We start from the raw sequence: 27,551 nt of genomic DNA, 5'->3' as shown, positions 1-27,551 counted from the left end.
TACTCTTATAATCTGGTGAAGTACAGCTCACTCATTTAATGAGGTGTGTAATGATCTAATTATAATCTTGGTAGTCTGTGGTTTGGCAATGTTGCAGGCTTTTACACAGCTTTTTAGCTTTCTTGCAGACACGGCAGCGACTGATGATACTCGTCATTAATGGACCTTTCACTGTTTGAGGCACGGGCTTACTGTAAGAGAACACACATGGAATATTACAGAGATATGCATAAAACAACATACTATGCATATTTGACAGAAAAAAATAGGTAAACCAAAACCTTAAACCTTATAAAGGAGGCATCTAAACAAGGTTTCAACACTGCATCACTGGTGGCGTTAGATGTGTTCTGTAGTTCAGCAGAGTGGCCTCAAATAACATAGCCTCACCTGAACACCAAGCCTGTAGAGGCCAGCCAGTAGCTGTAGGAGTCTGGGTAGTAGTTACAAGTGCCACGGCCATGACACTCAATGAAGGGAACCTCACGGAAGTTCTCCAGGCAGGAGCCAGGCGAAATCAGGGACTGTCCAGAGCCCTCAGCACCTGCACCTGTTTGCTGAAGGCAAAAGGACGAGAAAGTATATAGCACTACTCGAACACATAGAATACATGTCTTAAGGCTATTGGAGAACAACGGAAATTTGTAGATAAAAATTATTTTAACCTAGGAAACCAACCTGTAGAGAGTGTATAAAAAATTTTGTGTATAAGAAGTTTTTCTGTCAATGTCTAAATAATCCCTGAACAGACTTAGTGCATTCCCTTTTACTGCTGCATTTATCATTCCAAACACAGTTCATGGATCAGCATACCCAATTCAGCTAATGAGGGTTTTTGTAGTTATAGCTGCTGAAAATGAATCAGATGTGTTGCGTAACAAGTGCTTGGCCCTGAATTCTAGTAACACCAGTAAACTTATACTACGAACTGTAGACTATGCCGTATTAGAAATACTCCTATATAGCATATGTAATATACCTCAAAACAGCTACAATTAAATGAGACTGACTGACCATGACAAAGGAATAGCCAGTCCACAGTGAAAACCAGCCTTTGGGACACTCTGGAATAGATGTGGTCTGGCTGTGGACAGCAATGGCATTGCTTGTGCTCTCACACACTGAACACCTGTCAAACAAGATAAAAATGTGTTGGGAATGCCAGGAATGCTGTGTCTCCGTCAGTAGGACTCAAACAGCCATGTCGGCCCAGCACCTGCTTATGTGTTTCGCCACAGCGTCCCCCCGGATCATGTTATTGGGCATGGGCTCGGCTGTGGACAGCCAGTAGGAGTAGTCGTTTCGGGAGGCGTAGCGGCAGGTCTCCTCTGTGTCACAGAACAGGAAAGGCATGGGGGAGAAGCGAGGCAGGCAGCTCCCAAGAGTACCTGAGGAAACATGGGCAATAGTTTGAGACATTGGCTCAAAGACACACCACCTCGGCTTGGGTACGATCGACAGAGAAGAGAGAATGACAAATGAGCAGGACTGACTATGGTTAAGGAAAGTAACAGAATCTTTTTTGCAATAACTATATCATCTGTGAGAAATATGTTTTTGCATTTTGTTTTGCATATGTTATTGCATCATGTATGTAGCCAATCAGATTCTGCCACAGAACACCACTGTGAAATTGTCCTGGATCAAGACATAATTTGTGACTGCTGGAGTTTAGACTACTTGATGCTTTATGTGAGCATTTATAGGGTGTGTGTGTGTGTGTGTGTTGTGTCTGTGTTACCCAGGTCCTGTCCATGTGCTCTCTTATTCCCATTGATGAAGAGCAGGGAATAGCCTGCATAGATGAGAGTGGTGCCAGGTGGGCAAGAGGGCACAAGGACACTCTGGCTGTGTCTGGTCAGCAGGAAGCCTTCTGTAAGTCCATGCACACCTCTTCCTGGAGGCCCCGGAAGGCCCTTCTGTCCAGGCTGTCCCATATTACCAACAAGCCCTAAACAGATATTGTTCAATAACAAGCTCCGTTTAGTTAATTCTGATCTGAAACTCTGTTTCATATACATTTGTGTTATTTATGAAACTTGAAGGCTGGATGTTGACCTGGCTGCCCAGGTGCTCCTTTATCTCCTTTTAATCCGGGGAACCCAGGATAACCCGGATAAGCCTTCCCTTGAAGGCCCTTGGGGCCTTGGACACCTGTAACAGAGAGGTGTTGCCATAACAAACACCTTGGCCCTTTGCACACATGAAAATGAAGATTGATGCAGTAAGATTAAACCAACTGAAATTAATGGTAAGAGTAAATGTTCCACTATACCTGGAGGCCCCTGTGGTCCAGGTGGCCCCATGTGTCCAGGAAGACCATGGTCTCCAGAGCTTCCATTTGGCCCTGGATCACCTTTAATGATCTTGATGATCACCTTATTGCCCTTTGAACCTAGAGAACACCAGACATTTTGTCTGGTGCATTGTCAGATAACCTACTGAAAAATAAACCTGTTCTTGTGTGTAAAATGCCATTTCTCTTTTATAAGTATAAAATGTAGCACCTAAGTAATGCCTTCAAAAATAAGTAGGTTGTTTTTTGTTTTTTTCAAATATGCTGGGGGTTTTTTGTTTTTTTTTGTTCTAAGGCTGATGGAGCACATGAGTGTGCAGTGAAATGTTTAGGTGCTCAGTACTGTATTGCAATGAACAAAATATACGTGCTACCACATGTGATGAAATCATGGTTTGACATGAGTGTCACAGTTTGCATTACCCTTTTCTCCTTTTCTTCCCTTGGATCCAGGTATACCTTTGGGGCCAGGATTGTAGCTAGGTTCTCCAGTCTCACCTTATCACAAGAACTAACTTGTTAGAAATAAACAGCCCCTCCATTTATTCTTCATATCTTAATTTTCAAAGTGGAATCTGAAATATCTAGAGTAGTAGGCATATCAGGTGCTAGTAGCTTAAACTTTAGAGAAATAGCTGTAAAAGAGGGTAATAACTGTAAAATAAGATTTTAGAAGAAGTCATAATAATGTAGTGGGTTATAATTCATGCCATGTGGTACCGAACAGAAGTCTCTCACCATGTGATCCAGGAAAGCCAGTAACCCCAGGGTCCCCTTGTAACCCAGGACTGCCTGCAGCACCCTTATACCCCTGTGCAAAGGCACCAAGTGTGAAACAAAAAGTCCTCCGACTATCACAGTGCATTGTCTTACACAGACTGGCAACTTAAAAAAATGATCAACCTTATTACATGGTATTCTAATCCTAATATAGGTTATTTAGGCAGTTTCAAATCAAATTTGAAGCCTAGAGAAGTGTTTCACTTTAAGCCCAGAATGTCCATCATCTCCTAACTCTCCAGCATGTCCTGGTGGGCCTGGCAGTCCCTTGTCCCCCTTGTCTCCTTTATGTCCAGGTAAGGAAGGCCCTGGAGGGCCCCTGGGACCTTGTGGCCCTGTCAATCAGACATTAAATCCCTGTGAGACACTGTAGTAGGCAGCAGAATGCTAGCTACAGATGGAGTGTTTATAAAGTGACTGTGGAATGCAGAGAAACTTTCTCAAACCAAAAGGTGCTGAAAACGATCCCCTTACCACGATCTCCAGGTCTACCAGGAAGACCAGGATCTCCTTTGTTCCCATGAAAGCATTCTCCCAAAGTCCCAGGATTACCACGCAAACCTGGAGGCCCTGAGGGTCCTAGGCTTCCTTTTATTCCAGCAGGACCAGGTGGTCCATAACTTGGAATGCCAGGAAGTCCTTGATCCCCCTTTGGACCTGACAATGTAACACTTTACAACTAATAATCCCTTATCACACGCTACAGCAAAAATCCACAGTAGAAAACAGAAAAACAAAAAAATGGACATAAGAACCAAGTAACTGATTAATGTTAACATAAAAACTTTAGCGCAAAGAATACAGCTAGAGTTGTTCACTGTAAGAAAATTTTCACCTGGTTGTCCTTTGTCTCCTTTTCTGCCTGGAGGAGCTTCTGTAGGACCTGAAAAAAAAATGATACAACAAAGTCAAAACTTGTAAACCATAAACTTCATCATAAAGGTTCAAGAACATTTTTAGGATGTTTTTACCCACTTTTCTCAGAAATGTAATGATTTCCCATTTCCATCCGAATGCTTGGCCTGCCAATATTACAAGATTGCTGTCATCCTAGACGGATGTGCTAACATGTGCTTCCTTGGATACAGGTGAAGCCAGCAATTGCATCATTTCAGATGACAGGACAGTGGAGCATGCTTGGAGGAGCATAGAATCTGCCCAGTTTTGTATATATGGCCTAACAGACTCTCGCAGCTGACTAGCATAGCATATAATGAGGGAAAAGAGAGCAAGGCTACATTTCCCATATGGAGAGCAGGGACAATAATGTTTCTCAGCTATAGATTCTCAGCTATAGTTGTGGCATCAACAGGTGCTTTCAACTGCATAGTGGTATACTGAGATAACACCACAAAGGTATATCATGTAAACCTTATATGCAACGCAAACATCACAGTTACAGCAAATGCAGATGTTTATAAAAGCATTATACAAAACTTAATGAAACAGAATAAAAGCAGGTTTTTACCTGTGTCTCCCTTTGGTCCTGGTGGCCCAGGATAGCCATCCCAACCTCGGTTGCCTATCTGACCTACTGGTCCAGGAAGACCAGGAAAACCGACACTCCCTGAGACAGATAAAGTACAGTTTACCCATTTGTCCAAAAGGCATACTTCAGTAATGCTCTATATTGTATCTTTTACTTTTAGTGCAAATAATGTGTTCACACTGGAAAGTACATGTAATGCACTGTTAATGCCTGGATGATGAACTAATAATGATAAAAATGAAGTGTTGAACGATGGACACTTTTTGCAGTTAGTGATCTACATATTGGAAAGGGATTTAAATTTAATATGGATGCCTCTGTGCTTCAGTATTTCTGCTTGATCTTATTAACATTAGGCTATTTGACATGTTATAATAGTAATGTAATTATAATAGTAGTAGTAGTAGTAATAATAATAATAATAATAATAATAATAATAATAATGTGGCATCCTAACGTTCCCTTGCTACTGACAACTGGACTTAGATAACTGGACTTGCTGGTTCACTTGGCACCGTTAAATAATGCGAGGTTCTGTGTTCTAATTTGTCATTTCCATTAAGTGCAAAACATTTTCAGTATCTCTCATCTTAAGCAAAGGATAGTTAAGTTGTCTGCAAGGTTGGGATTACCGTTCTGTACTGATTGTAGATTAATACATGTTTAATTTAACACTCAAAGATCATGGTTAATTAGAACTTTAAGATTGCTTTCTCAAACATATTTTAGTTGCATTAATTAAGATATAAGACAGAATTCAAGAAATGTATTGGAAGTATACATCATAGTCCTTAGAAACTGAAGATGCCAGAAGAAATCCCAAATGTGTACCTTGTAGACCAGGATTACCCCAAGGTCCTGGAGGCCCAGAAGGACCAGGAGAGCCTGGTAGACCACATGGTCCAGGGGGTCCTGAAACAAAAACATAGGAGTAATCAAATAAATACAACAAGTGAGGAAAATTAACTCCTGTCATACCAATACTTCTGCTAGCCACTTCAGCTGAATCTGTGTTCACCTCGAAGTCCAGAGTTTCCACCGTCTCCTGGAGTTCCTGTTGGCCCATGGTTACCTGGTTGACCAGGAAATCCAACATTCCCTTTCTCTCCTTTTTGTGGCTCATCACCTACTGGTCCAGGCTCTCCCTGTAGTGACACATGCATGCACATTCTCAGCCAGTGTTACAAACTGTTAAACCATTTAATCCCTTTTTTTTTCTATCTGTGTGAGTTCATGAATTATGCTCTTGGAACAAGACACAAACAGTATGCCTTTTAAAAAAGGTTTTGGTGAAAAGTTTATTCTTGGTCATAATAGTGATCAGTAGGAAACAGCAGAATCAATGTTGCCTCAGTTGATCAATTTGATCCAATTACAAGTTTAAATCATTTACTAACACATCAAACAAGAAATTTGAAGACCTATGTCAATTTGTATCATGTAATAACCACTGAGTAGCCAGACATTAATTTTTCCCTTTCATCATAACATTCATTTTATTTAATGTTGAATTTGAATGCATAAACAGCAATGTAATCCATGCAAATTATATACTGGAAAAGAGACACAGAGTTATCCCACCAGTTAAATTGTGACCATTAACATTTTTACATCTCCTGTGAGCATGACATAAATGTGACAATATAATGTTATTAAAACGAAAAGTAGACCCTTTGAGGTTTATAAGTACCAAATATATTTAAAAAATATATATAATACTGTAAAAAATTCTAATACACATGCTTGAAATATATAGCTTTGGTCATGTGACAAATACATAAAAATGCTCATATTAAACCAAGGCAAACTATATATTAAATTATATGTTGCCATTCAGCAATAAAACACATCAACAGCTCTATTAGAGCTTCACAAAATCAGAACATAATTTGTCACTGATGTTATCAGTGGCATTAAATGGATTAAGACTAAGCATAAATCAGACATACTATACAGCACCTTGCACAAGTATTCTGTTGTCTTATAACCTTGAACTGAAATTAACTTAATTGGAAACATATATCATGAATCTATGCACTAATGCTGGGCTGTGAGGAAAGCCACCATAGTTTACCTTTTGCCCTCTTGGCCCAGAAGGTCCCTGAGTGCCTACACCCTTCTCTCCTTTCTGTCCCTTTTTTCCAGGTACACCAGTTACTCCTGAAGGCCCTGGGGATCCAGGAAAACCTGGCTCTCCTTTAATACCTGGAGGACCTTTCACACAAGTCACAAATGAAATGCAATTACATTTCATGGATTGTCAATGCACTGTATCCCCAAGCACATGATAAAGTGATAGGTGTGTGAAGTGACAGAAGAAATGTGGTGTTTGTGTGCATGTAAACAGTGTCTGTTTTAAATTGTGGGAATTCTTGTGAAAAATCTCACCAGGAAAACCAATGTTTCCAGGATCTCCTCTAGATCCAGATAAGCCTGGTTCACCAGGAACATGGCTGTCAACCCCTCCATCACCTATAGGGCCTAGGCATTCAAAAGTCTGTCAACACTAGTACAGGATATATTTTATTTCACGTAAATAATTCCCTCACAAGTGCTTGTAATACATAAACATATACCTGGTGGTCCAGGCTGCCCAGGTATCCCATCTTTTCCATTAGCTCCTTTTGCACCTTGGGGTCCTGGATCTCCTATGGCACCACCTAAACCAGTCAGGCCTAATAAAGGTTAAAAAAAAGAAAAAAAAAGATTGTTGGTCAATTCAAACTAATCATTGACAGATACAAACCTTAATATTTCACAGCCATGAAGATTTGCCTGACTACCTACCTCTTGGAACTTATGTAAATAGATAATTATGTAATGGCAGCATAGCAATTACATAATTGTAATGCATATTATATATTATAGATCTGAATTACATGACCTATGTAAAATGACAATAAAATGTGTAAAGATAGTGACTGTTAAAATAATGGGTTAATATACAGTTGTCATAAGTACAATATCTTTGGAGGATGGAAAACTAATAGTACTTTACCTGCTGGTCCAGGGTCTCCTGCAGGTGCATGTATGTCACATCCCTTAGGACCTGGAGGTCCAGGTGCTCCAGGGTCTCCAGAATCACCAGGAGGACCCATCAGGCCTTTCATGCCAGCCACACCCTGAGATCCTGTGCACAGAAACAAATGTAACTGCAAGTTTTACTTTTTAGCGAGTGTTTGTTGCTGCTTATGTTATCTGACCTTTTTGTCCAGGTGGCCCAGGTTCTCCAGTGACCCCATTTGGTCCAGGAGCTGATGTTCCTGTTAATCCTGGATCTCCACTGGGTCCTAGAAGGTTAGCGATTAAAGGCAAAAATAAAAATGGCAGCTTGTCTTAAGGTATCACTTTAAGTAATGTTCGGCACTGCATGTTCTACAGGCATTACCTGTTTCCCCAAGAAGTCCATCTGACCCTGGGACACCCTGTTGTCCAGGGGGTCCCAGTGGTCCCTGCACTAAGAACCCAGGTGGGCCTGGGTTTCCAACATATCCAGGACTACCAAAACCTTGTAAACCAGGGTTTCCAATAATGCCCTTCTGTCCACGTGCTCCTACAAAAAGTATTTGTATATTTGTATTTGTAGGATGGACACTTTCTACAACAGACACATAAAAACTGAGCATTATGGTAGTAATCTCTAATAAAAACAGGTCATGATTAAGTAGCTCTATTATGAGATTTAGAAGAATCATCTGAGAACTGACCTGGGAGACCTGGTTGACCTCTTATTCCTGGATCACCTGCTGGACCAGGTGTTGCATTACAGTCACCTGGGGCACCAGGTGGACCCTGAACTCCCATTACACCTTTATTCCCTGTTTTAAAATCACAGTGTTGAATTAGCTGCATAGTATATTGCTGGAAGTACAGAACATGCTGGTTAGGTATATACCTTTGGAGCCATATGCCCCTTGTCTTCCTGCATCTCCAAATAGGCCAGGTAAACCCGTCACACCTGAGTCTCCTGGAGGGCCTTTAACACCTTGCTCACCTGAAAGCCCCACAGGGCCTTCCAGCCCTGGTGGGCCATAACCAACTTCTCCCTAGACATAGATCCTTTTTATTAGTGAACTTGATTTCCAAACGAATTGAACAATTTGCACTTTGTACTGTTGGTAGTGGGAAGCCTAATCCTCTCCCTCCCTCTTGTGAAGATGAGGAGATGTAAGCAGTCGGCTTCAAATGCCAGACAGCTTTATTCAGGGTTTTTAGATAGACAGAAAGACAGAGCACAAACAGGTTAAGCACATAAGCACACATGTAAGCACAGGCCTATAATCAGGCATAGGACAGCTAAATCGAAATTAGAAAAACTAAAATTAAGAAGATTGGAAAACAGTGGACATTTTGAAAAAAAGACCCCAAAGTGCATGTGGAAAACTCATTTGGCACTCAGAAAATGAATATGAATGTATTCTAATCTGAAAAAGTCCATAAACAGGAGGGAAGGTGGCAGAGCAGAGCCAGACCCAGTGTAGAACTGGAGTGATTGAACTCCAGGAGTGGTGGAACCAGTGTGTAGTCTGCTAAATAGAGGCTCTGTAAAGCCTCAGTCCCTAGCTAATTAACGGTTAATGTACAGGTATACAAAATTGTTACTATAGAATCATACATGTACTGGTGCACACTGCTTTACTGATTGTTAACTTATTTAAAATTCTTTTAATGTTTATAAAATTACTGTACATGTACTATTACCCACCATTTCATTCATACTGTATCCATACCTCTATAACATATGACTGAAATAAAAACTGTGGGTTCCTCCTTAGTGTTAAAGGACTGTGAAAATATGTAATAAGAAGCATTAACTTTGCTATCTCTATCTGCCCTGACCTTTGACCCTGGTACGCCTGGTGGTCCAATTGGTCCAGGTTGCCCATTCAAACCTACTCCAGGAACACCTGGGACCCCTGGATCGCCTTTGTTACCTACAGTAATGTGCATTATAAAATATTAGACATTAATAGCTGAATTTATAACCAACACATTAGTCAATTAGAAACTACACATTATTATAGAATTTGTAAGTGGAATGTGCTGTTTAAATTGATTATATAATTCTATAGGTTAAGCATATACCCACCTTTTATTCCTGGCAGCCCAGGAAGCTGAGGAGAAACACTGCCTCTTTCTCCTTTAGGACCAGGGTCACCTGGACTTCCTGTAAGGCCTTGCGACCCAGTACTCCCTGTTCAAAATGGCACAGAGAGATGTAAATATAAATGTTAGCTGAGAGCATGCCAGTAGAATATAAGCACCATTTAATATTAGTGTCAAGATTGGCCACCCTCCTAGTGTCCCAGGTTTCCCCGTATCGTGTCTTAGTTTTAATTTACTTCCTTGTTGTGGTTCTGTTCCTTAGTTTTGTTTTCTCCGCCCCTCATTATTGCACCCGTGTGTTGTTTAACCCTTATTAGTTAATGTATTTCAGCCCTGTGTTAGTTAAGTCTTGTGGCTGTTCAGTGTAAGCCTAGGTATTGTTTGTGAATTGAAGCTTATATGTTATTCCTAGCCACCTTGTGCGATTCTTAGTCTGTGTTGAAGCCAAGTTTGTGAAGTTTAGCCGCTGTTTGTAAGGCTAGCCTGTGTGTTAATCCAAACCTCTGTGAATTATTCTAGCTGTTTGTGTCAATTCTAACATCCATTTGTTAATCCTAACCTCTATGTTATATTCCTGCTTCCATTTTCTGTTGCCATGTGTTTGTGATATCACATATTCTTGGACTATCCATGTTGGTAATTTGACCCTGGACTGTTACAATGACGCTGACTCGATTTGCTCATAATAAATCTCGCACTTCTTCGCACATGCGTCCGCCTCCGTACTGCTCACCATTACAATTGGATTCAGAAAATTTGCTTTGAGAGTACCATAACCATCTGCAGAGTGCGTCATCCTCAGTGCCTCCAAACAGGGATTCAACCCTAATACATTTTAATCCATAAAACTAAGCAAAGCTTTATAAGTGGTGGTTCAATCTGGGATCATTCTGCATTAAAGTTTCTGTAATGTATACCTGGTGGTCCAGCTGGCCCTGAAAGGCCCTTACGACCTTTTAGACTTCTATAAGGCTCTCCTTTTGGTCCTAAAATAGAAGTGAAATTAAGATTAAGATTACATTTTACTATATTTTTGAGTTCTGAGTTTCAAAGCATATTATTCCACATTGAAGGTATACAAGGAAAGTGAGTAATGGTAGCAAAGTATACAATGTCATGCTTATTACCTGGTGGTCCTTGTATACCACTGAGGCCTTCTGCTCCACGACTGCCTTTCTCTCCAGAAAATCCAGGAACTCCATATCCTGGAGGTCCTGGTGGCCCCTGTGGTCCTGGTCTACCTGGATATCCTGGACGTCCAGGAAATCCTCGGTCTCCCCTGACACTGGAAGTCACATCCTAGTAACAAAATTAAAAATTAGTATAACAAAATGATTCATATTTTATTCTTACAAAGATAAAAGCACACCATCCTCTGTCTCTGATTGCCATAAATAAAACTTTGTTTCAGTCCTAAGTATATATTGAACATGTTACCATTCTAGAAACTATGTAGCCCACCTGAAATCATTATGCAGTTGGTGAAGGTGTGTTTCATGAATGTTTATCCAAACAGCACAACACAGTAAATGGTTGCAACAATCAGGACTACTTACTGTATCACCCATGGGCCCGGGTGGTCCCTTGACCCCAGGAAGTCCTGGTGGACCACGAAAGCCGTCTGATCCAGGTTGTCCCTGAAGCCCTGGAGATCCCATATCACCCTTCTCTCCATACTGGAAGAAGCTCCCACCACTTCCTTTCTCTCCCGGCAAACCCTGATGCCCAGGTGATCCTGGAAGCCCCTTCAGCCAAAACGTTAAGGCCAACACCATTTTAATGGTTAAAAAAATGAGAAGCTAAAACTCTTGCAGTAAATTTCATAAACACTGAATTTAGATACAGCATTGTGCATCGGTAAATGGGGGGAGGGGTGTGGTGAAGTCATTGATAGTAAATCATAGCAATTCTGGAAGCTACTGTATTGCTTTGGACTGTGCTGCAATTATAAGATCATAAGTCAAAAACATTATACCTGAAACCCTGGTAAACCATGTATTCCTTTAAAACCCAAATCTCCCTTTGATCCAGGTGGTGCATTTATTCCTAGAAGACATACAAATAATTCATATTTAAAAGTAAGATTATATTCAAACTAACTTTCAATCTTTGCATCCTATTGTAGCTGTGGGAAAATAATTCTATTTTTACCTGGAGGTCCAGGTAGCCCAGGAGGACCCTGGGGGCCTGGTGGATCATTGCAAGACAATGAACAGTCATAACAGGGCTCTCCCTTCTGACCTGCAATAAGGAAAATTGATTCAAATACCATCTGAAATCTCTTCAAACACATCAATAACTTCTAACCAACATCCCCATAAAAAGTGATGCCATAAAGCTACTTGGCTAATAATCAGAATGGTGACAGTTCAAGCCCCACCACTGCCAAAGTTTGCCACTGCTGGACCCCTAGGCAAGACCTTTAACTGTCAATTGCTCAGGTTTTATTCAGTCATAATTGCAAGTTGCTCCATGCCATAAATGTAATATTACTGTAAAAGCTATAATAGAATTTTGTCATGAGAGTTTGTGCACCCTTTAATCCTTGTTCACCAGCTTGTCCAGGATGGCCCACAACACCTTTGTATCCTTTAGGACCCACAAGTTTCTGCTGACCTGCATTATAATGTGAAAAAAGTGATACATGATAAAGAAATCTCAAAGGTTTATAGAACACATCCATAAACTACACTGGTAAAAGGCCATTCAAGATAAATAAAAAAAAACAAGCCTTTAATGTCTTTCACTAATCTAAATCAGCATAATAAAATCACTAAAGCTACACTGATTTTAAGCACAGATGTAAACTTATAGTGTGCAATGTGCAGGGTATTGTGTATGAAAGTTCTGAAACCTGAGGGCATCAATATGCCTGGAGGTCCTGGATCTCCACGAGGCCCTGTAATTCCTGGGGATCCCTCTGTACCAGGAGGTCCAAACTGATCTAGGGCTGGGTCACTCTTTTCCCCTTTGACCCCCATTAGACCTCGTGGCCCTCTTGGTCCTGCTGGTCCAGGGATGTAAGAACCTCCACCTATATATTCAAAATGTTTTATCATATGTCTGTGGTTAATGACTGCTTAGTTACATTGTAAACTCTACTAGATGTATATTGCATTTATTTATTTATAATTATTTTAACCAGTAATATGCCCAGTTAAATTTCTGTGTATTGTGTACATTTGGCAGCTAAATAATTTTGTTCTATTCTATTCTATTAAAAAAGCATTTATTTTTCAAAAAGTACTTTGGTCAGCAATGCTTTGATTGGTAATCTACCTGGAAGGCCAGGTGGTCCAGGAAATCCTGTGACACCTTCAAAAGATCAGAAATGTAATGATCATGCAATGGATGTCAAAAATTAAAATATATATTGTTTACATTATACATTATAGTCTCAATATAATGCAGATATCAAGGACCATCTGTGAAGAATTTAATGCAGTCATTTGTGAAGAATCATTTGTGTATAAGCACATGGTTGTACCCACCCAGACTACCAGTGGGACCAGGTGGCCCTTTAGTACCGGGCTCTCCCCGATATCCTTTAACTTCGGAATACAGAGCACCCTGCAGACCATAGTAGTGATGGCTGATATATTGCAGGTGTGGAAATATTGTCTGAGATATTTTATTTAGTATTGTATGATACATATACAAAAGTAAATATTAAAACAGTCTCACACACACACACACACACACACTGAATCAGAAGAAGATTCTAGGTGAGTAACTGCAGTGTACTGTAGTAAGAGATATTCAAAACTGTAGTGAAGTACACCAAGTTTCCAAAAAAACAGAATGTTTCAGACAGAAGTCCTTCATCTGCTATGCAAGCAAAGTGCTTCTGAATTAGTAGTGCTGGAAAGGACAAATCCTTAATTCTGATGGTTCGAAGGTGTTCAACAAACTGATAAGCAAGTATTCTTTTAGATTCTCCAATGTAACCAGGAGGAATGGGTGATGATAATTGATCCTTTTATGCCAGTTATTTTAGTGGCTGTGTTAATGTATTTACATGTAGCACATCTAGAGTGGTTGCAAGCTACAGTACCCCAGCCATTATTTGAATGAGCATTTATCTTATGTATTAGTAGTCTAGTATATTAGTCTATAATATTAATATTTATAAACTACACTAATATTAAAATCAATAAAATGTGTTACTTGCTATTGATTATACTGTTTAAATAGAACATTAAACAGGAGTCACCTCTCCAGGTGGACCCATGGGACCCCTGTCACCTTTCTCTCCCTGGAAAAGATGATTGTGCAAAGCACACACACATATACGTTGCTGCAACCTCTAAGATTCAATAAGCAAGCTTTAATGTTGTGAATCTATATGCTAGAAGGGTATATGTATATATCTCTGACCTTGGTTCCTGACGGGCCAGTCAGATATCCGGGAGCACCAGGATCTCCTTTTACACCCTTTTGATTGATTAATAAATTTAACATATTCACAGCCACCGTATACACAAAAATAGAAATAGATACAGACATACCCAAAATAAAGTTAACAAAAAAGATATAAAAGATGTTCTATATAAGTATAACCACTGTATCTATAAGCAAGCTATAAAAGTATTAAAAATCCTAGATTTTGTAAAATAGGCAATTGTCTGCACTGCATCTTCCAGACACACAGAACTGGCTGATATAATGCACTCAGCCAGAGCACACAGACATGGAAACAGATATTTTGTGCCATCCTCTTGGTTTGTGTCCCACTCTTCCCTACCATTAGCAAACTATCAAACACATTACCTTTAATCCTGTGAATCCAGGAACTCCAGAATTCCCAAATTTTCCCTAAATGTACAATATTTAGTTAGTATGCCATCTTCTGCCCAGTTAATATAATTTCATACTAAATAAGACTATCAGGTACAAAACAGACACAGTCAGATTAAAGCATGTGATTACATGGAAATCACACAAGCTATGTTGTTTGGAAAGGTACACCAGCTAATGTAGTTAACCAACTTACTGTACATACTGGGAGCCATGGATTGCAAAGCTAACTAAAGTTGCTTTCTTTAAAATTGCCAAATACTTTGAAATTAGTAAAATACTTTAAGTAATGGCAGGTATCTTAGTAAACAGAATGGGATGTACCAGATGCCACACCAGTGCCTGTGATGATCTGTTTCTAACCTGCACTTGCAAAGATGGAAATTAGATGTATGAAAGAAAAGTTGTATTAAAAACACACATCAGCATTTACCATAACACCCCTGTCCCCTTTGACTCCTTTTTCACCTTTATGGTCTGAAGGACCAGGGTGCGCCTATAGAGAGGAGACATTAATATCATATTCTTTATAGTATTACAGGGAAATTAAATATATAGGATATATTACACAATATAAAGTATGCAGAGAAAAACCCAGAGACACTTCAGAGATCACAAGAGCAGTCATGGAATATGGAAAAAGGGAATATGGAGTACATACACACACACACACACAAACAAATACACACACACACACACACACACACACACACACACACACACACACACACACACACAAACAAACACACACACACACACACACAAATCCAGCATTTTCAGTTTGTTTGGTCATTACATATTTATACAAATTGCAATACATCTGCAAGCAAACTAAATTGTAGTCGACAGTCGACAATTTTGAAACTTGAAACTTGAAACAAACTAAATTTTCTGAGTAAATACTTACACTTCTTCCCTTGCATCCCTTGTCACCAATGTCTCCATGATCACCCTGAGGAGAGGTATCCAAGAAAGTGATTAAACATTTTTGGACATGGGGAGGCAGACACAGCAAAAGCACCAACATGAACTCCTGCAGAGGTAAATTCACACTTGAAAAATTAGATTCAATTTTTGAGTGATGATTCTGCAATGGATATTTTACCTTGTAATATGTGACAAAACTGAATTAAATGTTACCTTTAAATCCTTAGGGCCAGTTGCGTATAGCTTTGTTCCTCGTGGACCTGCTATACCAGGAGGCCCATGGTTTCCCTAAATACATTATATCACATCACAGCCTAGAACAAGGATAATGCTATGTAAAGATAATAATTTTAGCCACTAGAGGGCACTGTTAGGCCTATAATTTTTCTTTTCTCTAAACTACAAACATTACTGTACTTGTGATATGTTACCAAAAGCACCTAACAAATTTTGAAGTTAATATTATATAAGGATCATGCATTAATACAGAGGATAAAGCTTTAATATTATATGAAGGTGGACCTTTGGACCAGGGGGTCCTGGAATACCAGTCCATTGACCTTCTGTACCCTACACACACACACACACACACACACACACACACACACACACACACACACACACACAAAAGACACCAACACAAATTCATGTTTAACAATAGCCAGTCATGAATTTACAGTTGTACTATAAGAAAGGTCATCACTGAATACCTTTAATCCTGGAGGTCCAGGAGGCCCATCTGATCCCTATTTCAGAAATGAAATCTTTATGCTTTTTTAAATCAGCTGACTACAACACAATCATCCACATGTCTACGGGTCCAGGAATATGAGCAAACATTATTTACAACTTGAGAATAAACCTAAAAGCATTGTTTCAAGTTGAAAAATATTGCTTAAAACTCCAATAAAATTATAATATGTTGTGTATATTTTCCAAACATTAAAAAATAAATTTAATAGTTTTTGGATAGGAAGAGTTACATTGTTTAATATCAATAATTTCTGGAAAAAAATTATTTATAAGAGCTAAAAACTTGATTACATCACCTGCTCTTGATAATACTTGTATAACTCATAGATTACTGAAGCCACAGTTACACAAAGTACTATTCTTTTGTCTGTACCTAAGAGTACCATCTTGATGAGGCAAAGAGGAATGATGTTTCAGACTCACATCAGTGCCTCTGAAACCCTTTGGTCCAGGCATGCCATCAAAGCCAGGGGGGCCCTGTGGTCCCTGTGGGAGAAATGACCTATATTTGCAAAAGGAATACATGACACTCAGAAGCCTTTGAGAGTCCTGCTTATATAAGGAGAGGCATCTCCAATAAATGTCTTGAAGAAAATGACATACTGGAGGACCTTTTTGTCCTGAAGGCCAAAAAATCCCTGTCTGATACACGTCTGATGGTCTGTTACCCTGTCACAAGAATGAAGTTAAAAATGTGAACAAAATAAAAATGCATAATGACAGAAATGCTTTAGGACTCTAGATAAATGTATGAAAATTGCACATAAGATGATAAGGTTCTGGACTAGTAATCAGAGGGTTGCTGGTTCAAGCTCAACCACTGCCAAGTTACCACTCTTGGATCTTTCAGTAAGGCCCTTTACTTAAGGCCCTCAGTTGCTCAAATTGTATTCAATCACAATTGTAAGTCACTCTGGATAAGAGCATCTGCTAAATGTTGTAATTGATGATTGTGATGATGATCATGAAATGTAATGAGAAAGAACTTACCTTTGACCCAGGTGAACCTGGTGGTCCCTGTAAAAAACAGGAAAGGGGATGCAGTCAGTTTTGGCACAGTAATAATGACAAATGTTTTTTTTTATTATTACAAAAAGAGATGATTAAACCATAAAAAAATTATTAGACCAAAAGGTTCACTCTCACTCTAGGTCCATGTGTGCCAGGTCTGCCTGCTGGGCCAAGTAAGCCAATCTCTCCCTGTGCACAGATATGTAAAATTCTGAGCAGCACATGTATTGCCACATATTTACTGTAATTCATGGTTAACATTGATAATGCTGGTTAAAAACCTTTGTGCCGTTACACCCAGGGCTCCCAGGTAAGCCAATGGGACCCTGATTTCCTGGAGTGCCCTGAAGACAGCAAAAAGAGTGCGTACACACACACACACACACACACACACACACACACACACACACACACACATGAATGTATGCACACGTTACATGTTAGGTGACTGAGCAACAGCTAAGGTGGACTGGAAAACTCTGTTGTAAACTTACTGGCAAACCCGGAGATCCATGGAAACCTGGATTTCCACTGGCCCCCTACAAAAGCACAGAAAAGGGTGTTTAATCCACTAATGTAAAGTCTTCAAAGAACTGTTTATTGACTTTGACTATTCAAACTCACATTCACGTATTCTTTCATGTACACACACAAAGATACACACACACACACAAACACACACACACACACATTTTAAACAATGAAACATTAAAACTATTACCCTGTCCCCTTTTGATCCTGGGTTACCTATAGGACCAGTATTTCCCTTAGAAAGAAAATGTGATCATGTTGATGAGATCAGCAGATGAAGCATTGTCCATCATTATTCCACACACCTTGAAGTAAATGTACCTTTAATTTTGCATTCATGTATAAAGGACGTTTATAAGTGAGTGACTAGATTCCCTAGTTTTACATGAGAAAGGCACTTCCCTTTCTACACCAAGTAACTCAAGGCTTTCACACCATTTTACCTTCTCACCCTGAGGACCTCGATGACCCTCAGGACCAGCATAGCCTTTAAGTCCAGGAGGACCAATTTCACCAGGATATCCCTTTTCACCCTATGAGAAAGCAGAGATTGATCAAGAAGTGCACAACTGCACATTATCTATAAAGCGTGTATGAAGCTAAAGCTGCCATTGACTACTACAATTCCAAGGGATAGGACTCTAAAATAAATAGAAGATAGTAAACATAATAACAGACACTCATTACAGTAACCTCCAGTTCATTGAAGTATGAAGGAGGTGGGTACCTACTTCACTTTCTGTTCTCCAAAACATCCCTATAAAGGTTTAATAGAGTTTAGGTGACTGAAGAGACCTAATGTTCAAGGTCATCCTGGTGCTTGTGAAACCACTCTTGAATTTGTTTTAAAGTGTAAATGGAAACATCATTTACGCCACAGGGTGCAATAGGGTATGCACCTTTCTGTGTTGGTCTTGAATTCAAAGAGTGTTTTTATGTCAGTTAATAAACTGCAGATTTATGGGTGGATTATTTGAATCTGAAGATTTGAACCTTTGTGGAAATATGCTGATTCAATACTGTGCCCATTTTGGGGGGCCATGGCTTTTCATCTAAATATACAGACACTGATCACTGATGTTTCTGTCAGTTACTCTTACCTGTTCATTGCTGTTTTCCGGGGGGTGGGGGTGTCCTCAAGTGGGTTTTACACATCGTTGTTATTTCAATAAACTTTGTCAAATCCAATTTTCATATCATGTATGATATATATTTGTGTGCCAGAAGAGCAGATTTCACTTCTTTGAAGTGTGTGCAATGGTCAGTCTTAGCATTCAAAGGAAAACAGACATAGCTGGTCATGTCAACAGGAGTGTAAGGAAGTAGGACCTCTCAACCCCTACTGCTGAACCTCATCAGGTGGTTCGTGTACAGAGACACACGAAAAAACACATCGCAATACACTCAGAATGTTCTTACATACATAAATGCACTTAAAACTGGTGTACTTCCTGCTTCCTTGCTACTCTGACATTTTTCTACTTAGTTCTACTTCTTCAACCGTTTTTATTTCAAAAAGTTATTTTTTTTCAAGTTGCAGTATCTGTGATTATGTCAAAGAAATACAAAGCCAACAGTGGTGGATTTTTCTTATAATTTTCATATTTTTAAGATTAGTGCCACAGATACTGGAACAGGAAAAGTTCTGATGGATACTAAAAGAAACACATACGAAAATGGCTCCTCAGGTTTCTGAACATATGTGCTGTCAGAAATGCTACAATCTCCTAAAGTGTTGTAAAAGAGTTTTAGGAGTTTATTATCTGAATTTAAAAGCTGGCATTCTGGTACTACGCGAAGAGTATCAGAGTGTGGGAATGTTGGCACTAGACCACCAACTGGCCGCATAGTGGAACAGTGAGCAGTGGAGACACACAGAGCCGGGCCAATGGAATGCATGAATGGAGCCACTACCATAGTACAGATGGCAGGAATAATCAGTGGGTTTGGTTTGAGGCCCAACCCAAATGACGTGTTATGTACAGCTCTGTAATCCTGTAGCAGAACCACAAGGCCTCAGCCTGTAGACACAACTGGCCCTCATAATAGGGGACTACTCTATCAATGATGTGAAATATTGGAAAGTCATAGTTTGCTGTGAGCCAAACATCACAGTTTCTGACAACAATACTGGCTGACCACACAACGGTGATATGGCTTTTTGCGCATGTCGGCAAGCGTGCGAATTATTGACAAGGGGCTTTAATGACCTATTCAGCCCAGTTATAATGCTCAGTATTCAAACATTTATCAGTGGCCCTCTGCTTGCACAGACAACAAATATTTTCTCAAGGCTACTCGAATTAAACACGTGGCTACACAAAAGCTGCAGGTAAAACAACGAGAACTTTATTGAGAACTTCAACCTGTTTTTTGGAAAGAGGCGATTGTTTAGGCGAGATGGACTATGCACAAGCAGAGAACAGATAACTTAATTTTCTCGGTGCACAATCTATCCACGCCCACCAAAGATGACATACTAGCACAAGTACCCAAGGACTCCCTTCCACCAGCGGATTTTATCGCTCCAGAGCCACAACATCTTTCCACCACTGTGGACACCCTGACGGACCTGCAGACCTCGGATGAGAGCTATGACAATAACAAAGCTTATCAGCTTCTGGGAACACACTCCCCTGAGGACTCTACACTGTCCTCTATCTCCACACACCTTTCACCCCTCCTGAACCTCCCAGAAACAGTGGAGAAGCTGGTATCAGTTGGGACAGGCTGTCACTTTCCTTGTCAGCCAGCCCTCAGGTCGAACATAAAACCTGCCCAAACCCCCCTCCACGCTCATCTACTGCCTTATCAACACCTCCATCCCTTAGACCCTCCTCTAAGAAGAGTCAAGCTCCTCCACCACGTGTGGAGCCCCAACCACCACCAGAAAGGCAGCTCCACATGACCACATCACCAACAGGACCCCCACCCACCATCATCCGCTGTAGTGGAAGAGGACACCTCAATCTCATATAGTGTGCTATACTGATGTTCTTTGGGGCCCTGCTGTTACACTGATGATGTCAGCAGTACTTTTCAAAAAGAAGCTTGGACCCAGCATGCCAGTAATTTTTCCCATTTCAGTGCTCATCAGAAACAGAAAAACCAGGGAGTACATCTCAGACATTGTAAATGTGTAAAATCTGCATTATGTATGATACAAGCCACAGCTTTTGGTGCAGTGAACAAAGGTTACTAAGTTAGCTCTTCTTAATATTTGGTCTCATGAACAAATCTCATTTAATTAATGATTTTATTATAGCCCATTGGCTTGATTTTATGTTTGTAACTGAAAGATGGTTAAAAAAAAACAACAATGTCACAACCGTATTAATTGAGTCAGCATCAACAAACAGCTACTTTATAAATGTTTCTCGAGCCAGCCAGAAAGGTGGAGGTACAGCTGCTCTATTTAATGGTTCCTTCCAATGTCAGCAGTTATTTGGTAACTTTACATCCTTTGAGTATTTTTGTGCTGTCCTGACAGGGATGCCAAAAATATTACCAGTAACAGTCTGTAGGCCTCCAAAGTATAATGCAGATTTTATTGATGAATTTACAAATATGCTATCTTTCATTTCCACTGATTTCAACTATTTTGTAATTGCTACAGATTTTAACATGCACATTGACAATCCCATGGATAGCTATGCCAAGGAACTCTATGCCATATTGAACTCTTTTGGTCTCGCTCAGCATTTGACTGGGAGTACATACTCTCATGGTCACACTATGGATTTGGTTATTGCAAAAGGTCTCAACATATTAGCCTCTGTTAAGGATGTAGCTTTGTCAAATCTTTACTGTATGTTCTTTGATATGTGGGCCTCATCAGAACACAAGACCTGACATGTTAGTTTTAAGAAGAGGTTTATTAATGACACCACTGCTACACTTCTCATGAGCAAAATGAGCATGGCAACATACCAACTTTCTGGGTCTGTTAATGCCTTGTTGAACAGCGTCAACTCAAAAATTGTTAGTTATGGATGAAAATGCTCCAGTTAAAGCTAAAACTAATTCAGGTAAACAGAGAGCACCATGAAGAAATGCTACTGCAGTTCAAAGTCAAAAAAGAGGATGCAGGAAGTCTGAATGCAGATGGCATAAAACAAAAGTTCAGATTCACAAGAAATCTACAAAAATGTGCTGCATGTTTACAGTATAATTATATGCACAGCAAGACAAACCTTTTCCTTGCATTATCAACAATAGCATTGTCAACAACAACATTATCAACAATAACATTAACAATAACAAATTACTCTTCACAAAGGTTGACAGATGTCACAGTTGGCCCCTCCGTAGTGTCTCTGTCACCTTGGCAACCCTATCTTGTGTTCTTGTTTAATTCCTGGTTTCTCCTCCATGAGATTCCTTGTTTTGGCTCTGATCCTTGTTTTGTTTTCTCTGCCCCTCATGAGTTTCATCTGTGTCTTGTTTAGTTCTCATTAGCCCATGTATTTAATCCCTATGTTTGCCTCAGTATATTTCTGGTCATTGGTTGTCGTGTTTGCTCTGCCCATTATTACCTAGCCTCTGTTTGTTTTTCACACTTTAGCCTGTTTCCCTGTTCCCTAGTCTGGTATTGTATATTTTTTGCTCTTTGTTTATTATGTTCTTATGTTTATTAGAATATTTTCGTGTTGGCTCTATGACCCTGAACCTTTATAACTCTGATTCTGGAGTTTCACTTAATAAATCTCACACTTCTCAGCATTTGCATCCATCTCGTGATGGTTCACTGTTTAACAAATTAACAAACTTTCAAACACAAATGTCCCCTGAATTAATATCAACTGAACGATGCACTAAGTTTCACCCTTTTTTAATACTAAAGTTCTCAATATCAGTCAAGCTGTTAGTGTTTCTATCCACCAATGAGCCTATGACTTGGCAATCACCATATAAAATGATCATGAAAATGTCCCAATTTAGTGCTATCAAAAATGTTATTTTATTCGACACAGCGAGGCACCTTAAATCCTCTACATGTAGCCGTGACAAATTTTCTACTACTTTTTTAAATAATGTGTTTCATTCAAAAGCAGACAACATACTCTTATCAAGTGTTTTTCCTAATGCACTTATAACCATTATTTAAAAAGATAAACTTTTTATGTAAGTGTGTTAAGTAATTACAGACTTCTCAAATCTACCTTTTATTGGGAAACTCTTTGAGAAAATTGTTTTCAAGTAACTTACTGATTTCCCATTCTCAAATGGCTGTCTAGACAAATTTCAGTCAGGATTTCTACCTACTCACAGTACTGAGACTACTCTAATCAAGGTAATTAATGACCTTTTGAACACAGATTCAGGGAAGCTGTCAGTTCTACTAATGCTTGATCTTAGTACAGCCTTTGATACTGTAGACTATAATATTCATATATGTAGACTTGAGAAGTGGGTTGGACTCTCAGGAGCAGTCTTAAAATGGTTCAGTTCATCCCTGCAAGAATGTAGTTATTTTGCTGAAAATAAAGTTTCTGAAACAGTACAAGCGACATGTGGGTTGTAACCTAAGGGTCGCTTTTACTTAACTTATATATGCTTCCGCTTGGCCAAATCATACAAGACTGGGCTATCGTAATATAGCTCTGCAGATGACACAGATTTACTTAGCCCTTTTCCAAGACAACTATGGTTCCTGTAACTGGATGGGCCAAAACTTTCTGCAATTGAATAAACATAAAACAGAGATTATTATACTTGGTAACAGCAATGAAAGGCACAGACTAGCTGCCCACTTGGACTCAAAATCTCTAAACCAAAACATACTATTAGACTCTGATCTCAGTTTTAGCAGTCCCATAAAATCATTAACTAAGTCAGCATTTTAGCATCTTAAAGACATCAACAAGATCAGGGATTTCTTGACTAAACCAGACCTAGATAAACTTGTAGCATGGTTGTCTACTCTAATGGACTCCTATTAAGACTCCCAAAAAAGACAGACAGCTTCAGTTGATGCAAAATGCAGCTGCTAGAGTTCTCACTAGGAGCAAAAGAAGAAATCACATTGCCCCCACTCTTAACTCCTTACCCTGGTTACCAGTATACTACAGAATTGACTTCAAGGTATAATTACTGGTCCTTAATTCACTTAGTGGTGTATGACCAGTGTATCTATCTGATATGCTGCACAGTTATGAGCCAGGCAGAACACACAGGTCATTAAGAACTAATCAGTTCATCCTCCCTAAGGTGAAAACTAAGCATGGAAAGGCAGCATTTAGCTACTATGCTGTTTCTAAATGGAACCAGCTGTCGGAGGATATTAGAAGAGCTCCAACACCAGATGTTTTTAAATCAAAGTTAAAAACATGCCTATTTGGGCAGGCTTTTGGCTCAGGTTAGCTATTGTTATTTTGGTTCCTGTGGCAGTGTACCTCAACAATTTATATTATTATTATTATTATTATTATTATTATTTTCTTTCATTCTTATTTTTTATATATTCCTTATCTTATGCATTTTAATCTTATTTTAATTTCTCTCAATCTATCACTTTATTTATTGAAACTGTTTAATTTCTCTTAATTTTATTTCTTAAATTCTTGTTCTTAATATTTAAATTTCAATTTTAATAAACCATGTAATGGTTTTACTATTTTTCTTGGCAAAGACGAGGTGATAGATCTTGGGATGCAATAAGCTTTGTCTATTCTTATGTGAAGCACTTTGATTTGCCATTGTGTATGAAAGGTATTATATAAATAAACTTGCCTCACCTTCCTTAAAACTGGTGGAATTCATATGCAGTAGACAACATATACATGGGGCTTCGTGTTCCCAGACTTGTGGCAACATGGCCCAAAAAGAACCCCTCTACTGCAGGAACCGGCTCCAGTTCCAATATAATCACACTTCTCACAGATGAGACCATGCAAAGAAGATAACCCCCTTGTAGGAAAAGTTGCAGCAGGATGAATGTTTGCCTGAGTTCAAGGCTGCTACGGGTCACGATGCTCTTGCATTGGTAAATATGTGACGGATTAGCCATAATAAGTGGCATTTTGCAGCTGCTGAAGGGTGCATCTAAAAATGTTCTTCTGCAGGGTCTTAGCCCACAAAACCGAGGAGCAAACCAGACAGTGCTGTTAGACTATAACCGATATTAATTCCAGTGCAGTTGCCATCATTCATATTTTGTCACCATATCTTGTGCATTAGTCTACTATATATATGTTTATATACTGTAGTCTTGGAATGTTACCTACCAGATGCAAAGTTTACACTTTACATCACTCATAGGACAGTTGGGTGCTTTTAGTATAAATCATTAAATTAATATTAATATCACTACATTACAAACAGTAAATTCTAGTTTTAAAGAATATTTTGCTTTAAAACGACAACTAGAAAAGCCTTGATTTGTAGACTTCATTTATTGCTTTGTTTCACACAAGAGTCAATAGTCTTACTCCTGAGAAAGAAAAAAAATCGAAATATCTATTTCGGGTGATGTAACATTAGTTGATGATATGTTAAAATGTGACCAATCTTCAATGTTACATAGCTGGAAAAAAAAAACATGCGTAATGCTGTCTTGAGTACTAACTCTTATGTACCAGTTAGTTAGTTAGCTAATTAGCCAGATATCTGTTTACCTGCACACCTGAGCTAAGACTCTTCAAGCACGCATCTTTCAACAAAAGGATCACGTGTTTCATCAAATGTCCCTGGTGTCACTCATGGCTTGCTACCTAACATATACTGACATGTAACCTGAAGGTAGGCTAGTCTGCGAACAAACACAGCAGATACATACATATCCACAAATGTCCCTGGCATCACTCATTGCTTTATAGCTAATGTTCGCTAAAATTAAATGTGGTCAGATAAATGTCACGATTCAGCGATAGGACTGAACCCCGTCAGTGAGCGAAAATGCTTCTTCTATGCTAGCAGGCTAGCTGATCCGGCAAAAAGGATAAAACAGACAAATAAAAATAATTAAATAAATAAATAAATGAAACAACCAATTCATAAAGTCCTGTTAATTTGTCTGTGCTTAGCATGCCTTCCTTCTAGCTAGTGAATTCAAACAGGGAAGCAGGTGTACTGCTCAGCTGCACCTTAGCAAGAAATGGAAGCTGGATTAATTTCAGATGCCATCAGAGGACGAAAATACATTTGAGCCATAAACATACAAAATATTCATATTTACAAATAAATCCAATCTACACCATAATCTGTATTCTATGACTATACGTTTGACAAATGTAATGACAATAATGCAGGGTTAGCTTGAATAAGAACTAGTAAGACAGCATCCCAGGGAGCAAACACACTTGGTCATACTGCTAAATATATGTAAGCGTCTGTCAATGCTGAAAATGTAATGTAAATGTAATCAATTTATGAACATGTGTTGCTTATTTTGTGATACTCATATTCTACCTTTTGACCTTTTACTCCTTCACAGTGACATCTGGATTTCCCACTGCACACACATCCCTGAAACACAAAAATATGAAAATAAATGCAGGATTAAATCACATGCCAAAAATAAAACGTGGACTATATGTTGCATTATACATGTACAGTGAATCACATTAGAGGTTAATTAAAAATGCACAGACAGAATAAAAACAGACCCTCACCAGATCCTCCACCAAATACCATTTATTCTATACTTCAGTGTACAAATTATAACCATTGCAGGTACATAATCAATCATTTTTGTGAAACATCACCTCAATCATTAAGGCTTAGTAAAATGTGCAACATTCTTCTCTGTGTCATTTTACATGGACAAATTACTATATGATCATTTTAATTCAGTTATGTGTGTATATATATATATATATATATATATATATATATATATATATATATATATATATATATATGTGTGTGTGTGTGTGTGTGTGTGTGTATATAATGCTTTTAACAACATACATCATCTCAAAACAGCTTTAGGCATATACCATATCATAACATCTGTTCATTCATGCTTTTTTAAACATTTCACAAAGCATACTGCAATATCAATATGTAGCCATATAATTTTGCCAATACCATGCAGCCCAACTTGATAAGAACCCCAGCAGCAGCATAAACTCATGGAGTCAATGTATTACTGTGAATAATCAGCCCCATAGAGTGACAAACAATGCTGCTACCTGACATCTGCCTTCCCTTTTTTCTCCACACTGTTTACTCATGTAATTCTAGAAAAAAACACTACTGATGATGACACAGATTGCAGAAGATTACAGAAACAAGCCTCTCTGTCTGTGCAAATTCTATTACTTGCCTTAGTTACTGTTCAGGGTGTAGAAGTTCTTTATGTGGACATACTGTTTTGTTTTTGTTCCACCATGTTTAAAAAGTTTAAAAAGCTGCAAACTATGCTTTCAGTGATAGTTCAGCCTGCAAATGTTATTGAGTTCTTTGGACAGTTATGATGCTCCATGGAAAAATTCAAAGCTTAAAGAGCCTTAAAGGGTTTTATTATATTCACATTCTTTGCAAGGGTAATAAGTTAAAGTCCTACATTGATACGTACAGTCACTCAGTAGTCAGAATTCCTGGCTGTGAACAAGACATTCTGAACATTCTGAATTTTGCCACTCTCACGCACTCATGTTTACCCACATTGCAGCAATGACATAATTTAATTGTTCATAAAACTTTGTAAATTACAGAAGTCCTTTACTACAAAGTATATGTCTTCAGTGATACGTTTCTTTAACAACGAATAGTTACTGCAAGTGGCCACGGGTGACAGACAGCATCGCAGATTAAAAAAAAAAAAGAGTAATGCAAAGTTCGGTTTACCGCCTTGGCCTTCACGTGCAGCAACACAAGCGAAGTGAGAAGCAAAAACAGCAGACCCGAGGCGCTCAT

The 27,551-nt window shown here is 38.9% G+C and overlaps 1 protein-coding gene across 1 annotated transcript; it reads right to left on the bottom strand.

Moving 5' to 3' along the window:
• Positions 1-55: 55 nt before the first annotated feature.
• LOC113590153 (uncharacterized) lies at positions 56-27,551 on the bottom strand. Its single transcript, XM_081723916.1, has 48 exons — positions 27,483-27,551; positions 26,100-26,156; positions 18,134-18,223; positions 17,881-17,925; positions 17,654-17,698; positions 17,441-17,503; positions 17,139-17,165; positions 16,572-16,634; positions 16,106-16,141; positions 15,918-15,965; positions 15,609-15,683; positions 15,376-15,420; positions 14,902-14,964; positions 14,049-14,105; positions 13,885-13,926; positions 13,163-13,241; positions 12,526-12,705; positions 12,207-12,287; positions 11,823-11,912; positions 11,647-11,717; positions 11,228-11,416; positions 10,799-10,970; positions 10,589-10,657; positions 9,655-9,759; positions 9,405-9,499; positions 8,461-8,611; positions 8,273-8,383; positions 7,954-8,118; positions 7,769-7,855; positions 7,564-7,695; positions 7,142-7,240; positions 6,954-7,046; positions 6,640-6,779; positions 5,584-5,710; positions 5,397-5,477; positions 4,545-4,643; positions 3,912-3,959; positions 3,551-3,733; positions 3,281-3,411; positions 3,035-3,107; positions 2,720-2,794; positions 2,276-2,395; positions 2,059-2,154; positions 1,742-1,951; positions 1,217-1,388; positions 1,015-1,129; positions 391-557; positions 56-191 (listed from the first exon to the last, which is right to left on the bottom strand). Exons 1-48 carry the CDS (start codon positions 27,549-27,551, stop codon positions 56-58), a joined length of 4,767 nt encoding a protein of 1,588 aa, XP_081580042.1.

Source organism: Electrophorus electricus, chromosome 11 (assembly GCF_041902795.1).
Source record: "Electrophorus electricus isolate QZ-2024a chromosome 11, ASM4190279v1, whole genome shotgun sequence".
In the NCBI taxonomy this organism is placed as follows: domain Eukaryota; kingdom Metazoa; phylum Chordata; class Actinopteri; order Gymnotiformes; family Gymnotidae; genus Electrophorus; species Electrophorus electricus.
This window is presented reverse-complemented; position numbering and strand designations above follow the sequence as displayed.